Consider the following 15,289-nt stretch of genomic DNA (forward strand, 5'->3'; position numbering starts at 1 on the left):
GGATTCTGGGGAGCCGCCCATCACACAACACCCACCCCTGCCCCCAGCCGCCGCTCCCAGGACACTGAGTTGGTCAGTCCTCCCCTGGACATGCAGCAGGGCTGCAGGTGAGCAGCGCCCAGGGTAGGGGGTGGGGGGGCGTCCAGTCCTCCCCTGGACGTGCAGCGGGTGAGCAGCACCCAGGGTGGGTTGGGGGGGTGTCCAGTCCACCCCTCGACATGCAGCGGGGCCACAGGTGAGCAGCACCCGGGGCGGGGGGAGCATCCATCCCCTGCCAGCTTCAGCGATGAGGTGGGTGGTGATGGGGGCCCCGTCTGTCCCTTCCCTCTGGAGGCCCTTAGGCCCATGCGGGGCGGGGGCAGGGGGGGCTCAAGGAACTGATCGAATCCCCCCACCCCCAAGCTGTGACACCAGGTGTGACCTTGCCCCAGAGCAACACCCCCGTGATCACCGTGGCAGAGGGCGGGGACAGTGTTAAAGGCTCCCACTTGGAGAGAAAAACCAGAGACCAACTTTTTCTTTAAAGAAAACAAGTTTTATTTTTATAATCAGAACGTTCTAATAAAAATATTATTATAATATTAGCTACCTTTAACTTCTGGGCCTTGACTCTGTACCAGGCGTGCCGCGAAGTGCTTGCCCACGTCAGTCAGCCCCTGAGACCCCCCACTTCCCTGAGGTAGGTCCAAAGGAATACCCCCAGTGCCCCCCACTCTGCGGCCCGCCCCTCCCGAATCCCTCTGCCAGTCTGGCCCTTGGCTCGCTCCCCTCCTCCGCTGAGCGGGGCCCCCCGATGGCCCCCGGAACATCTCACCTCCACCCAGGACTGAGCCCCCAGGGGAGGGGGGGTGGGTGTCTCAGCTCAGCCCCACCGCCCAGGCTGGTATACAGCAGGGGACACCACACGGGGGCAGGGCAGGTGCGGCTGTGTGGTTCTGCACTCGGGGACCCCGTCGCTGGCCAGGATGCTGCCTTCCGGCCCCTCAGCCGGCACCACCTCGGGCCCCACTCCCCCTGCCCTTTGTGAACAAGGCGGGGATCAAGCTCTGAGACGACTTGCTGTCGCCTGCAGACGCCCGCCCCCCAGCTGGCAGAGGCTTTATCCCACGGAAACACTGTCACCGGGTTCCTCGGGCGGAGCCATCGACAAAGGTGTCTCTCCGAGTCAAAAATAGGTTCTGGATTCTTGGTGGTGGGAGTTCCGGTTGAAAAAATAGACTAGACATTCTGAAATCATCTTAGTAGCAAAACAACGACGGTAAGAAAAAGAGTTGCAGCTTTGACAGGAAAGGACGTCGCCAGCGGCCCTGCTGTGCCCGGGAGCCCCGGGCGGGGTGGGGTGCGGGCTGCGGTCTAGAAGATGCGGATTCCGGAGGCAGGTGCCCCCCGACACCTCCTACGGCGGCGGCTCGTGGATGCACCTGCGGCGCACGGCCTGCCCCCCGTGGTGCTCTCGGGCGGCCCCGGGCTAAGGCATCTCTGAGCAGGACACGGTGTCTCCGCAGCCCAGCGGGCAGCCAGTCTGTGGAGGGTGAGAGGGCCCAGCCGGGTGCTGGGGGGACAGGCCTGGGGGCGCGGGGGGAGCGGGGACGGGCGAGAGGTGCAGGAAGAAGGCTGGCGGTGTGCGCGAGGTCTGGGTTGCATCTTCGAAGACCTTCCAGGCGTTCTTCCTCCCTAAGGCCGCCCTGGAGACACGGCGGGGCCTGGATTTATAAAGAAGCGGTCTCCAGTCCGTCCGGGGTCCCGCGGGGTCCCCGGAGACACACGTGGGGCCGCGCAGCCCGCAGCTGGCCAGCCGCCCGGCCGGCGTGTGGGTCCCTCACTGCATCCTGTCGGGCTGCAGCTGCGGAGGCTGGTACTGCACGAAGGTGGTGCCCGCGGGGGCCGCGGCCGACAGCGCCTGGGGCAGGGCGGCCGGGTAGCCGTAGCCCACGAAGCCGGCGGCCGTGGCGGGCGAGGCGGCGTACGGGTACTGGTCAAAGGCGGCCGGCGGGTACTGGGCGTAGGCCGGGCTGGCCGGCGTGTACTCGATGTAGGGCGAGGACAGCGACGGGACCGGGGCAGCCGGGATCACCACACTGGGCTGGACGATGGCTTGCGGATAGATGTAGTGGGGGGTCAGCCTGTGGGCCAAACACAGAGGGTCAGGGCCAGGGTCAGGTGGCAGAGCTGGGGACAGCGGGCTCCGGCGGGGAGTGAGGGAGCGGGGTGAGGCTCCGTTCCCCTGACCGGTCTATTCCTCATCTATAAAATGCGGACAGCAACAACACACCAGATGTGCTCCTACCCCAGGGCCTTTGCACTGGCTGTTCCCACTGCCTGCCACCCACTTTCCCCGGCTGTCCAGAGCTCCCCTTCTCAAAAAGCCCTTCCCAGGCACCCCCAGCCCAACCCGACGCTCCACACTCCCGCCATCCCCCACAGGGTCAGCTATGTGATTTCGATGGGGCCCAGGTTTAAAAATGACTTCTGATTTTCAGATGGTGTCAGCAAACAAGTCCGGCACGGGCTTCTGAGCATGGGTCGGTGGGACCCCACCCCTCCATGTCCCCGATTGACGCCCCAGTGTCTGCCACCTGCCAGGCGACACCCGCAGGATGTGCGGCCTAACACGCCTTGCCCCGCACCCGGGAGCCTCACCGGGTCATTGACAGCAGGGCCCAGCCCAGGGCACGGCGAACATGGCTGAGTGAGCACCACGTGAGGGCGACGCACCGAGGGCGTCGACGAAGACAAAGAGGATGGGAGGGACCCTAGAAGCAAGGCCCCAGGCAGCCCTGGGCCCCAAACACCCTCAACACACTGAGTGGTGGGACCTGCGGTCAGGCTGCCCTTCGGGTCCTCGTCCTGTCTCACAACAGACGGGGCTCAGGGGCTCGGGGGCTCCCAAGGCCACACAGCATCCCACACAGGGGACCTCTGAACCCGTGCACACCAGCCTTCCAGGCAGGGACGGGGTCCCACGTGTCGCCAGTGGAGAGAGGCTCAGGAAGGCAGGATCGGCGCGGCGCGGGCCTGCTGTACCAGCGCTGGGCGTCCCTGGGCGGGTGGCAGGGCCTCCCTGGGCGTCCCGGCCTGTCAGGTCCCAGCAGCCTCATCGGGCAGGATGGACCGGCTGTCGGCATCGGCCTCTCCTCATACCCGCACGAGGGGCATAGGACAGGGGCAACAGGGAACCCCAACTCCTCCTCCCGGCACCTATCAGTCCCCACCCCCGGCAGGAGGAGCAGTTTTGAAGGACCAGGCTCCCGCCATTCCCTCCCGCTCGACACTCAGCAGGGGCGGACCCTGGGGCAGCCTTGGGAGCAGGTGGACAGGACGCAGGCGCCCCCCTCGCCCTTGCTCTGGCACCAAGTACGGAGCGGGCCATGGCAGCGTCCACGGGACCGGCGACCAAGCAGAGAAAGCCGAGCGTCCCCCCAGGGGACTGAGCAACACCCCACGTCCCTCCAGGGCCCGCCGCACACGGTGGTGGAGGCGACCAGGCGGCCTGCGCTCGGCCCACGCCTCCGCCCTCCACGCCGTCGGGAGAGCGAACCAGCAGCGGAACAGACGTGCTGCCTCTGCAAAACCTCGACGTGCGTGCTCCATGTGCCACCGTGGATGCTAAAACCGCCGGATGTGTATCTGCGACCACGCAAGGAGACGGAGGCTGACCCGGGTGAAACCCCTGCTTTTACAGGTCCGAGAGCTGATGGAACGTTCTCGGCACCATATTCCGGGCGCTCAGGGGGATCTGGAGGCCGCCGGAGGGTGCTGCAGGGCCCTGCGGCTGCTACCGGGCGCACCGCTTCCCGGGCATAAGCAGGAATAGGGGCCGTGAAGCAGAAGCCCCACGGGCACCCCCCACGGCGGGACAGACCCACCAACGGGGTGTGCCCAGGCCGCGATGAGCAGGGCCGCTGCCGCACGCCAGTGTGGTGAACCAGGCCGCACACACTACAAACCCAAGGCAAGAGTGGTTTGTCAACCGCCAGGGGCTCCGCGAGGGGGCCAGGACGGAGAACAAGGGCCATCGGGGCTTCTCCTGGGGAGACGACAAGGCCCGGAGGAAGACGTGCCAGCGTCCACAAGCGTCTGCGAGCGCGCCTTGTGCCTGGAGGTGGTGGATGTTCGGGGGACCATCCTTCCCCCCAAGGGCAGATCCAGAGGAAGGAATCCTGCACCCGTGAGGCCTGCCCCCCCCCCCCCCCTGCGAGGCCAGAGCGCCCACAGGGCCTGGTGTGGGCAGGGCCACAGCCCCGGGGCCCTGGGGGGAGGGAGGGGCAGGCCGGGGCACACCCACTCGACCCTGTCACCCTCACCACTGCCCTTTGCCCTCCTAGGTGGGGCAGCAACACCCCTGCTGACCACAGGCTGTGCCCCCCCCAATGCCCCACCCTCTGCTGTGCTTGTCAGGAGGCCTGGGGGATGGACATACCAATCATCCGACCCATGAACCAGAGGTGAGACTGCAGGGAGTGGTCAGGGAAGGCCTCCCGGAGGAGGGAGCATCTGCAAGGAGCCCGGAAGACAAGACGGAGCTGGCTGCGGGGAACAGCATTCCCAGAAGGGGAAGAGCATGGAAGAGGCAGGTGCGTGCACTGCAGGAGCAGGCCAAGGTGCCCACCTGTCCTCTGAGGCAGGCCTGTCCCGCCCCAGCAGCACGCACCCTGCATGCTCACGGCCCCCCTACCTGGGTCTGTACGTGCCACTGCCTCCCTGGAGCCCCCACCCCCAGGCGTCCTCCTGACCCCACCTGAGGCCAGCCCATGCCCCTGTCAGGAAAAGAGCAGAACGGAGCCACGACGGAGCGGATCTTGGTACAGCGCCCGCCAGGACGCCCCCGGCATCGTCAGGGCCCCTGCTTGGCTCCTGGAGCCTCATGAACATTCCTGAGTTTGAGGCCAGGGAAGCCTAAAGCCCAGAACTTCTCCAAACATGGGCAGGGACACCCCTGCCGGAGACACCCCCAAGCGTTTGCTAAAAATGTGTCTCCCCTGCAGACGGAGGAGTCAGATGGCATCTGGGCATCTGCAGTTGGCGGCCCCTGGGGACTCTGATGCCCACCCTCACACCAGCAGCGCTGCCCAGACCCACGCCTCACGCCGCCGCCCACTCAGAAGGACCAGGTCTCTGGCCACGTGACCCCAAGGTCAGCCGGGGGGGCCGTGGTCACACGATGCAGACCTCTGTCCCGGCCAGCACAGGGACACTGCCACGTGGTGTGAGCAAATACTGTTTAGGTGGGGGAGGGAGGGAGCCCCTGTTGGCGGACGCGCCGGGACAGTGCACACTGGCATCTGTTCACCCCCTTCCCTGGAGGGCTCTCTGCCCCCACCGCCCCTGCCCTCTGCAAAAAGCCCAAGATAACTTAGATTTCACGCCACGAGAGGTGCCGTGTTACCCCATTTCGCAGAGATGGAAGGTGAGGCTCAGAGAGGCCCGGGTGACGTGCACGATCACACGCCGGGGAGTGGCAAAGCTGCCTGGGCCCTGTGCCCCCAGGGACGGGCTGCTGGCTGGAGCCTGCGACCCGGCCCCACCTCGGGGGCCAGCCCAGGTCTCCGGGAGGCCACCCAGAGGGCAGAGCGGCGCCCGTCCTCAACCCGGCAGCCCCCAGTGCCTCTCCCCTGGAGAGAGGAGCTCAGCATCTCCAGAGACTGGGCCCAAGACAGGTGCGTGCGCCCAGACCGGGGTCCAAAGGAAAAGGAGGATTGGCAGGTCCTGCCACACAGCGAGGCCGGGACAGGTGAGTGGGGGGCGGAAGCCGCAAGCCCCCCAGGAGGGGACGGGCCCTCAGCTCTGTGCGCTGGGAGACCGGGGATGTCCACCCCAAGAGCGGGCTCCTCTCCGCCTGGGCAAGTGTGCCCCTCCAGGACACCAGGCCATGCCTGGAACATTCCTGGTTGTTGCTTTCGTGACCAGATGCCCTGGCCCGGGTGGAGACGGAGGGGCGGAGCTGCAGGGGTGCAGGTGAGCTGCACACAGCCCACAGGGAACCCTCTGAGCTCCCGGTGGGAGGGCCCCTCCCCAGGCCCGCACACGAGGTCCTGGCCACCGGGCACCCGGGGGGACAGGGCAGGAGTGTCCAGCCGGCTCCTCGCTGCCCCACCTCGCTGCCCAGAAAACTCGGGGTGCTGCCAGTCTCCACACGCCTCATCTTCAGGCCCCTGGAAAGGGCCCGGACCTCACGACACCCTGTGCTGACCAAGGCTGGCCTGCCGGCCCTGCCCATGCTCCCTCCGCCAGGCGCTCCTCACTCCCACCCTGGCCCCCCGAGTCTCCCCACTATCTCTCCAGGTCAAGCCTCCACCCTCAACACATCATAGCAGGTCCACTGTCCCCACCTCTGCCCTCATCTGGTGGCCAGAGAATCATCTTAAGAGCATGAAGGAGAGCAGGTCCCCCCCAGGACCAAGCTGTTCGCCCCACGGCTTCCCACGGCACCAGGCCTCAACTTCCCCCAATTATTCTCACTCAGTGTCCTCACTCCCGCCATCTCCGGCTCCCTTCTGTTCCCCAGACTCAACAAGCGCCTCTACCCCAGGACCTTTGCACCTGCTATTCCCTCTCCTTGTTTGCTTCTTCCCACTTCCTTCAAACCTCACCTTCTCAGAGGCCTTCCCTGACCAAACCCCAGGCCAACACCAGCACACCCCATGCACCACCAGCTCTACTGCCTTCTTACGACCTGAAATCTGGTTATTTACTGTCTTGTTCTGCTGTTTCCTCCACGAAAACATAAGCTCTATGAGGAAAGGGACTGGGTCCCAAGCACTTAGCACATCACCTGTCGAGTGCAGAGGGCCCCTCCTGGTACTGCTGGCACCCGGGTGGCAAAGGAGCCTCCCCCAGGATTGCCGACCGTCTCCTGGGCCCTCCGAAGGCAACAGAGGTAGCCCTGCCTGGCACAGCCGGGGGACTCTGGGGAGGCGAGACCTGTCGGCTCAGTTCACGGCTGGTCTTGGCGCTTGCTCTGTGCCTGGCGGCCTCAGCTCTGCCTCTGTGGGTGGGATCCCCCCAAGGGGCTGCCCTGAGGATTTAAGGCTCTGCGTGCCCCAGAGCCGTCCAGGGGCCTGAGGGAGGGTGAGGACCAGCCCCTAGGAGCGCAGCTGGGAGCCCTGGAGCGACAACCGCACTGGCCGGGGGGGACAGTCAGGCCCAGGGTCAGAAGCTAAAGGTCAGGTCACCAACGCCCACCAGGGCCACTCCTGCCCCGTGCGACCTGGGGTCTCGGGGCCTCACTCCCATCCCCCGGGGGCCGTGATGTCTGCTGGCGCCTGCAGCACCCCAATTAAAGACGCTGCTGACTTGGCCCCCAGGAGGCCCCGGGGTAGAGGCGAGAACCCTGAGTCTGAGGCCTGGTGTCTGGCCTGTTTCCCCCTCTGCAAGCCGAGGCTGCACTGAGCCCGACAGAGCGGCCCTGGGTCCCCGGAGCCCCCATAGAAGGCAGGGGTCTCAGGGCTCCGAGCAGCAGGGGCCGGGAAGGCCCGGGCACACGGGGTCAGCACCCGACCGCAGCCAAGGGCAGCAGCGGCAGGGACAACGGTCGGGGACAACGGCCACACGCCACACACTCAGAGCAAGACTCGGGAGGGAATCGCCAGGGCCCCGGAGGGAACCGTTTCTGAACACAAAGCCACCCCCAAAAATAAAAGCAAGAAAGGCAAATGAGCCCGTTTCACTTTTTCTGCCGTCTGGAGGTTTTCGCCCGCCGTGCTGGACGCGCAGGCAGCGCTGGGGGCGCGGGGAGGGGCCCCGAGAGGCCGCCAGCGCAGGCAGGAAACCGGGCCGTGCGGGAACCCCCACAGGGGACGCGAATGCTCCCCGGGGCCACCAGACAGCAGGCCCAGGTGGGGGCGGTGGGCGCAGGACAGCACCAGGCCCTGGCTCACATCCCCACCCAACTTGTCCGAACCTGAAATCCTCCCATTCCCCCAAACCTTCAGCCTCACCTGCCCCCCTTCCCCAAGGCCGAGCCACCCCTCCATGTGCTCAGCCCGGAGCTCTGGAAGCTTCCCGGCTCCTCTTCCACACATTCTTTAAAATGTACTCGGAATCCTGCAGCTGCTCACCCTGGTGTTGGAGCCAGCAGCACCACAGCCTTGCACGGGGACTGCGGGGGGGCTGCGGGGGACCTGCCTAGGAGGGCGCTTTCAGGACACAAGGGACCCAGCCCTCCTCCGCTCAGGGGCCCCCTCAGGCCCGCAGCCCTCAGAACAATCTAAAGGCACCCCTGGGCCCCCACTGCCCACTTCCTCCCGCTGCTCACGCTGGTGCTGCAGCCCAGTCGCCGCCCCCGCCTGCTGCCACCTGGTCCCCCTGCACACAACCCTCTGCTACAGGCCCCTCCGCACCCCCAACCTGGCTCTGCTCCCCGTCATCCCCACAGCACCCTCGGCCCTGCCACGGAGCATCTGCTGACCACACTGGCTGAATGCACCCCCGGCCTCCTCCTCCCACCACGTGGGGGTGGGGCACGAAGGCAGAGACCCCCACGACCCTCCAGGGCCCTCATCACGTCCATACGGACAACAGGGAAGCTGGGGCTCCCTGAGAAGTCACGGCAACGAGGCATCGCACACGCCGGTTGTGAAGAAGGCCCCCCAGGAAGCCCTCCTCCCCCCGGGGGGCACACCCATGGGGGGGCTCAGACACCCCTCGGCCTCCTCCGTCTGTGCTCAGGCCCCGTGCCTCGGCCCGAGCCTGCTGGTCGGGGCTCTCCGGGCCTCAGCAGAAGGCCCTTCCTGCCAGGGCAGTGGGTCGGAGCGAGGGCTCATCCTCCAGGAGCCCCAGAGCCGCCCCGAGGGGCTGGTTTCTGTTCCAGCCGCGGGGCAAACAACAGGTGCGCGCGGGCCGCCCCCGGGGGAGGGCCACACGCCAGCCCACGCCTCGCTCCAGTGGCTGCCAAACAGGAAGCTACAGTGTGGGGAGCAGGGCCACCCCAGGCACCCTGAAAGTAAAAACAAGCCAGGTGACGCCACAGCAGGCACCAGCTTCCTCCCAGCCCCCACGGCCTCCGGCTCTGACCTCACTTCCTGCCGCACCCCCAAGATGCTGACACCCCCCCAGCCTCTCCCACTCCCTCCCCACCCAACCCTTTATTTCCTCCTGATTATGAAATAATGGTACAAACCCCAGAAGTCGCAAGGACGGTGCTGGGAGGTCCCGTGTACCTCCTGCACTGTCCCCCGGGTGGTGACATCACCCCGTGTGTTACCAAAACCAGGAACCCGATGCTGGCACGCCGTTAGCTAGGCTGCGGGCCCTGGGCAGGTGTTTTCTTGGTGTGTCCTGGTGTCAGCCCAGGACACTCTATCACATGTGCAGACGGCCCGCCCACCACGACACGCACCACACAGAACCGCTCCCCGACGGGGAACCGCCCCCGGCCAGCCACCCCGGCCCGCAACACTGGGCACCGCCTCGGGACCCTCGGGGGCACAGAAGAGTTTTTAATAGTCTGACGTCCCCGCTGGAAAGGGAGCGCCCACAGGTGGGGAACCGACTCTGTGACTCTCTTACATAAAGCATCCTGGACACGCCTCCTGGCGTACAACACACCCAACATGAGGAGTGAATGAATGAATAAATGAATGACCCTTTACTCCTGGGGACACTGGTACCTTCCCGTCACTCCCCAGCCCCTCTCCTATCCCGGTAACCCAGGGATGGGCCCAGACCCCTGCCTCAGCGTGCACATATCCGTGGCCCCGTGACGGCAAGGGCAGTCACAAGGGGCACAGGGGTCCCAGAAAGTCAGGGCACGTGCCGCCCCCAAGAGGATTCCGGGGCAGTGGTCTGTCCTGGGGCGCCTGGCTCCGATTTGTTCGGAGCTGGCCAGGGGGAGGCAGCCGTTCACCTCCCCCACCAAGTGAGCTCGGGCCGGTTCCTCACCCAGCACCGTCACAGGCCTTGTCAGGGCGCTGCGGGAGACGGTCACTGACAAACCCTGAGTCGTCCCGGGAAGGCCAGGCCCCGACTGGCTCTGTTCACGGGGGCCGCTCAGTGCTCAAGGCCGCCCTGTGTGGCTGCAGCATCCTGGTCCCCACCCCGCAGACGGGGAGATGAGCCCAGGCAGGCCCCGGGATCCTCGCTCCAGCACCCAGTGACGCTGCTATCTGGGACCCGGGGCCCGGCCGCATGCCTGGCATAGAGCGGGGCTTGTGGTCAACTGGCACGAAGGTCTCAGCAAGGCCCCCTTAAGAACGGGGGTGGGGGCTGTGCCCAGAGAAGCAGCTGGCCCTTCAAAAATAACCCAAGGAGAGGCTCCAAGTACAGCCAGGCCCAGGACAAACCTCAGATCCTGGCAGGCCTCGGGCCCAGGCGTGGACACACAGCCTCTGACACCAGGAGGTCCCTTCCAGGCCAGACCCAAGCTCTGCCTACACATGCGCCCTCTCCCAATAGCCCGGAACCTGCCTACCTGCAGGCTGCGGACGGTCCCACCGGGGCAGCTGAGACATTCGCTGGACGGCCTATATGGAGGCCTGAGTCCTGTCATTAAATCCCTTGTCACCTGCCAAGGAAGGACCCTGCAAGCCTCAGGCCTTGGACCCCCCCACGTATAGTTCTGTGACACAGAGCCCAAGGCAGGTCCCAAAAAACCCCGACCCACTTGGAAAAACCGAGGGCAGGGGCATCCCAGCAAGAGGCCTAACGTGTAAAACGTCTCGGGCAAACCTTCCGCACCGATGTGTCCGGCCCAGCGGGCGAGGCCTCGGCCATGGCCCTGCCCCAAAGTGGGGCCGTGGACTCTTTGGAGCCGCCCAAGGCAGGGGATGGGAGCCAGGAAGGCTGTGGGGAAGTCCAGGCGGGCAGGAGAGGGGTTAACGGGCGCCAGCTCCCACCGTGCCCCCGGGTCCCACGGCGCCCTGGCCAGCGACAGGCCTGCCCCGCCACCAGCCCGCAGCGCACCACGCCGACTGCTGAGTCAGGCCGGCCGCGCTCCCGCCCGATTGTTCTTGTTCCGCAAAGACAAAAGACAAAAGGGACGCTGACGGCCCAACTCTCCCAGCTGAGGGGCGCTGCGGGGAGGACAGCTGACCCCGGGCCAGCACCCCCGGGGCCCCACCCGCCACCCTGCGGCCCAGAGCAAGGCCTGGTGGGAGGCGGCGTGACCCGGAGAGGCTTCGGTCCGCTGGCCGCTGGCAACGAGGAGCTGGACAGTCCCTCTGACCCCTTGTGCCCGTTGGGTCCCCGCCCCTTGGCAACCAGCAAACAGAACTGGCCGCCGCCTCATCGTCACGGGTATCCGGTGCCAGCCAGAGATCTAGTTACAAAACACCGTCACCTGAAGTCGGGAAGACGCCGCGGCAAAAGCCGGGTTGACCCCCGCCCCAACCTCACGTGGGTGGCACTGGGGGTGCCATGAGGGCAAGGCCGGGGCACCCTTCCTACCCGCCCACCCCAGAGAGCGGCGGTGCAGTGTGGCCTCGGAGCCAGCCAGCCCGGTTTCAGATCGCGCCGCTCAGGGCGCCCTGGCGGTCTGCGAACCTGTCTCAGCTTCCTCATCTACGGAGTGAGGATCACGTCAGTCCTGACCTCAGAAGGCTGCCGTGAGGACAGGAGGGAAGGGGGGCAGGGGCACGGAGCCCCACGCTCGCACCATGGGAAGCGCTTGGTTTCGGTCGGGGGAACAACAGACGAGGCACCTGGAGGCTCCAGAAGAGGCCGCTGGCCCAACAGGCCCAGAGGGAACCGGGATTTGAACCCAGGTCTGCAGGCTCCAGAGGCCGAGTCCTGACAATTACTGGAGCCTTAGAGACAGGCTCAGAGGACCAGTGAAGACCTAGAACTTGGGAGGGGAAGGCACTGCTGCATTTGAAGCAACAAGAGCTGCAGGTGCTCCAGGCCTGTGCCCCAGCTCTGCGGGGCCAGCACCCGCCCCACCCCACCCCAGGCGCCGGGGATGGACCTGGGGAACAGAGCCAAGGCTACAGAAAATGAGGAACGCCCTCCCCCTGTGACCTAAACTCCAAAGAGGAAGGACCTAGGGTGATGGCAGGTGTCCCCAAATAGCTTCCAAGACGGCTCCAGACACTGATGAAGCTGATCCCGGGGCCAGAAGGAAACCCAGAACCACCTGCTCCCAGCCGCCCCCGGGCTCCGTCTCCGGAGAACAGACCAAGCAAGAGCTGAGCTCCCACACACGCCAATCCACGCCAAGGCCACCACGCAGACGCAGATGCTGCCTGTCTGGGCCAGCACCCCCAAATCAGAGGCATGCAGCAACTCCCCGGCCATCTGTCTGACCCGCTCCGTGTCCCCACTCACCCCAGCCCAGCTCCCACCCCTGCCAGCGAGCCAGGTTGCTCCTCTTTCCAGGGCGGACACACACTCCTGCAGACACACACACACAACTTGAAGCACACGACCTAGAGCCTGGGATGTGGTCTCTGACAGCTCAAGTGCTAGTGTCCTAACAGGGGCCACCTGTTTTATAACTGCCCTCATCACTCCCCCCTCCCCGCCCCCAACAATCAACCTGCTCCCGGCACTGGGGCACACAGCCGACATCAATCATGGTGCCGGGAAGTCACACCGCATGGCAGGCTCCTTTGTGCCCCTGAAGTGTGTGTGTCTTTCCACGAGCAGCTGCCAAGACTTATTAGAAGTTTAAAAAAAAAAAAAAAAAACAGCGAAGGGAGGATGGGATGAGCACGCCTGACAAAAGGCCCACAGGCCCGGCCACTCAGGCTGGACAGCTGGCCCCGGTGCGGTCTCACCTGCTGCAGCTCTCATAAACACCAGACCCTGGATGGCAGTGACCTGCTGCCACCATCTGTCACCCACCAGAGGGGGTCACCAGGCACCCTGACAAGAGCCCAGCCGCCGGTTCCACGGAACGTGGGGCACACTCCCAGAGCTCACGTGCCCCCAGTAGGCCCATCCTAAGCGCTCCACCCACACAACTCCCAGATGCCATCACCACCCCCGTTTCCCAGGGAAGAACACTGAGGCACACACGGAACCGTGCCACCACGTAAGCTACCAGAGGTCACACAACTCATCAAAGGGAAGCCAGGATCTGAGACCAGGCTGGCAGGCTGTCAGGAGTGGAGAAGTGCCCCCTGCCCTCCCAACCCCTAGAACACAATCACATTTCTGGAAGATCAGAGAAAGTGATGGTTCTCAGACACGGGAAGGTGGATTCGAACATGACAACCAAAGCTGTGGGGTTGGCGGTCCTGGGGTGAGACTCCCTGGGACCAAGGGGCGCCTGTGGCCTGCCCCGGCTGTCCTGCCACCCCTCCTCCAGCCCTGCCCCCAGCAGCCACATCCACTCACCCATAAGTCCGCTGGATCAAGGTGGGGTGCAGCTGCTGCACGCCGATGGCAAAGCCTAAAACCAGACACCAGTTAGAGGCTCGGCCTCACCAGGGGAGCAGAAACACACAGCCCTACCCATCCACCCCCCCACCCCCAACAAAAGTTGGAGATAGATAACGGGCTTCCCCTACACTCCCAGGCCACCCTCCTCCCACCCACCGGAAAGCTCCCTGCCGAAGCCAGCCCAGGGAGAGCCCAGGGGGCAGGGCAGCAGCACCCTCTGGGTGTGGGTCCTCATCTCCAGCCCCGAGGACCAACTTCCTCCTTCCCTCGGGGACACCCAATGCGCCCTCCTCCCCTTGCCCCACTGGAACATGTGCCCAGACGCAGGGGTCCAGCTCCCAAGCTAGAGGATGATGGCCCTGTGACGGCTCTGCGAGCACATGATAGCTGACAGCCACTCCTGGGGCCGGGCCGGGGCGGGGTGGGGGGGGCCTCTTCCACGGCACAGATACCAGCACTGAATATAGCAATCGAGGCGAGCCAGGGAAGGAGAACACGGGCTCTCTCACCCGTCTGGAGGCTCCTCGGCTTGGCGCCCAGATACGCCAGGTTCACATTGGCCTTGCGGCCGTCGATGTTGGGGTTCGGGTCTTTGCAAGCTCTCTCAGCCGCCGCCCGGTCGGCCATGGTCACCTGCATGAGCACAGGGGCATCAGGGCTTTCCCTTAGGCGCTGGGAGGAGCACAGGGCTGCCAGCTCTGGCTAGGGGCGCCCACTTCCCCCTTCCCCCTCCAGGTGGTGGGGGGGGGGCCCTCCCCCTCCCACTAAGGTGCCCCTGGTGAATCTCTGCTCCCTCCGAGCTCCCGCGCTGGGAAACCTGCCTTCAAGGACAGAGCTCCCCGGGGGAGACAGGGCACCCTCCCCCCTCTCCCTCCCTCTCCCCCTCCCCCAGGGGGGGGGAGGGGCGGGGCAGCCCTCCTGCCTGCCTGTTGGGGGGGGCTGGGGGGCACTAGTTAGAAGGGAAACAGGACACAAGTCTCCAAGTCGTCTCCGACTGGAGCTGATGTTTATTGGGGCCCTGAGCGGGACTCCCAGGACGCCGTGAGGGAGGGGGTGCCCGCGGCCTCCAGGGCGCCCCGGGGGGGGCCTGAGCTCGCGCTTGCTGGTTGCTCCAGGAAGTCCTGGCAGCGGCCGACCGTCCCCAAAACCTCCCCGCAAACTCCCAAGTGCTAATTGGCCGCAGCGGCTCCGCCTCTGAAGCCGGGAGCGGGGTGGGGTGGGGGCAGGGCGGCGGGCGGCGGAGCGCGCACCTCGGCGCGGAGCCCGGGCGGGGGCGGCAGGTGCGGGGCGCGCGGGGCGGGGGGGGGCGCGGGCGGGGCGGGGGGGGGCGCGGGGCGGGGCGGGGGCCACTTACGAAGCCGTAGCCGCGGGACTTGCCCGTCTGGCGGTCGGTGATGACCACGGCCTCCTCGATGTCCCCGAAGCCCTCGAAGTACTTCCTGAGCGAGGCGTCGGTGGTGTGGTAGGGCAGGCCGCCCACGAAGATCTTGGTGAACGTGGTGTCCTTCTGCGAGCCGTGCATGGCGCCGGGGGCGGCCGGGGGCCGCGGGAAGCCCGCGCTCGGGGCGCACGGCGCGGGCTGCAGCAGCATGGGGGGCCCCCACCGCCTACGGCCCCGGGCCGCGCGGCGCCGCGCTCATGGGCGGGGCGGGCAGCGAGCAGGGCAGCGGCGGCGCCGCTCCGGCCCCCGGGCCCGTCCGCTCGCGGGGCCGCTCCCGCCTGCGCCCTGGATGCGCTGCGCTGCGCTCCGGCCGGCGCTGCGGACACTCTGCGCCGCGCCGCCCGCCCCCGGGCTTTGTAGGCGGCCCCGCCCCCCGCCGCCGCGCCCCGCCCCCGCCGCCGCCCGCCCCGCCCCGGGCGCGCAGGGGCCGCCGGGAACCGTAGTCCGGGCCGGGCCCAGGGAGCCGCCGCGGGGGGGGGGGCGGGGGCTGCCCGGTGCGCGCCCCCCGGAGTCCAGCCCCGCCCTCGTGGC

At 66.6% G+C, this 15,289-nt stretch overlaps 1 protein-coding gene across 1 annotated transcript; it reads right to left on the reverse strand.

Annotated features, from left to right (window-relative positions):
- Positions 1–519: 519 nt before the first annotated feature.
- Positions 520–15,084, reverse strand: RBM38 (RNA binding motif protein 38). Its single transcript, XM_041733046.1, has 4 exons — positions 14,672–15,084; positions 13,827–13,950; positions 13,273–13,327; positions 520–2,123 (listed from the first exon to the last, which is right to left on the reverse strand). Exons 1-4 carry the CDS (start codon positions 14,906–14,908, stop codon positions 1,820–1,822), a joined length of 720 nt encoding a protein of 239 aa, XP_041588980.1. The 5' UTR covers positions 14,909–15,084; the 3' UTR covers positions 520–1,819.
- Positions 15,085–15,289: the final 205 nt, after the last annotated feature.

This window comes from Vulpes lagopus, chromosome 18 (assembly GCF_018345385.1).
Source record: "Vulpes lagopus strain Blue_001 chromosome 18, ASM1834538v1, whole genome shotgun sequence".
Classification (NCBI taxonomy): Eukaryota; Metazoa; Chordata; class Mammalia; order Carnivora; family Canidae; genus Vulpes; species Vulpes lagopus.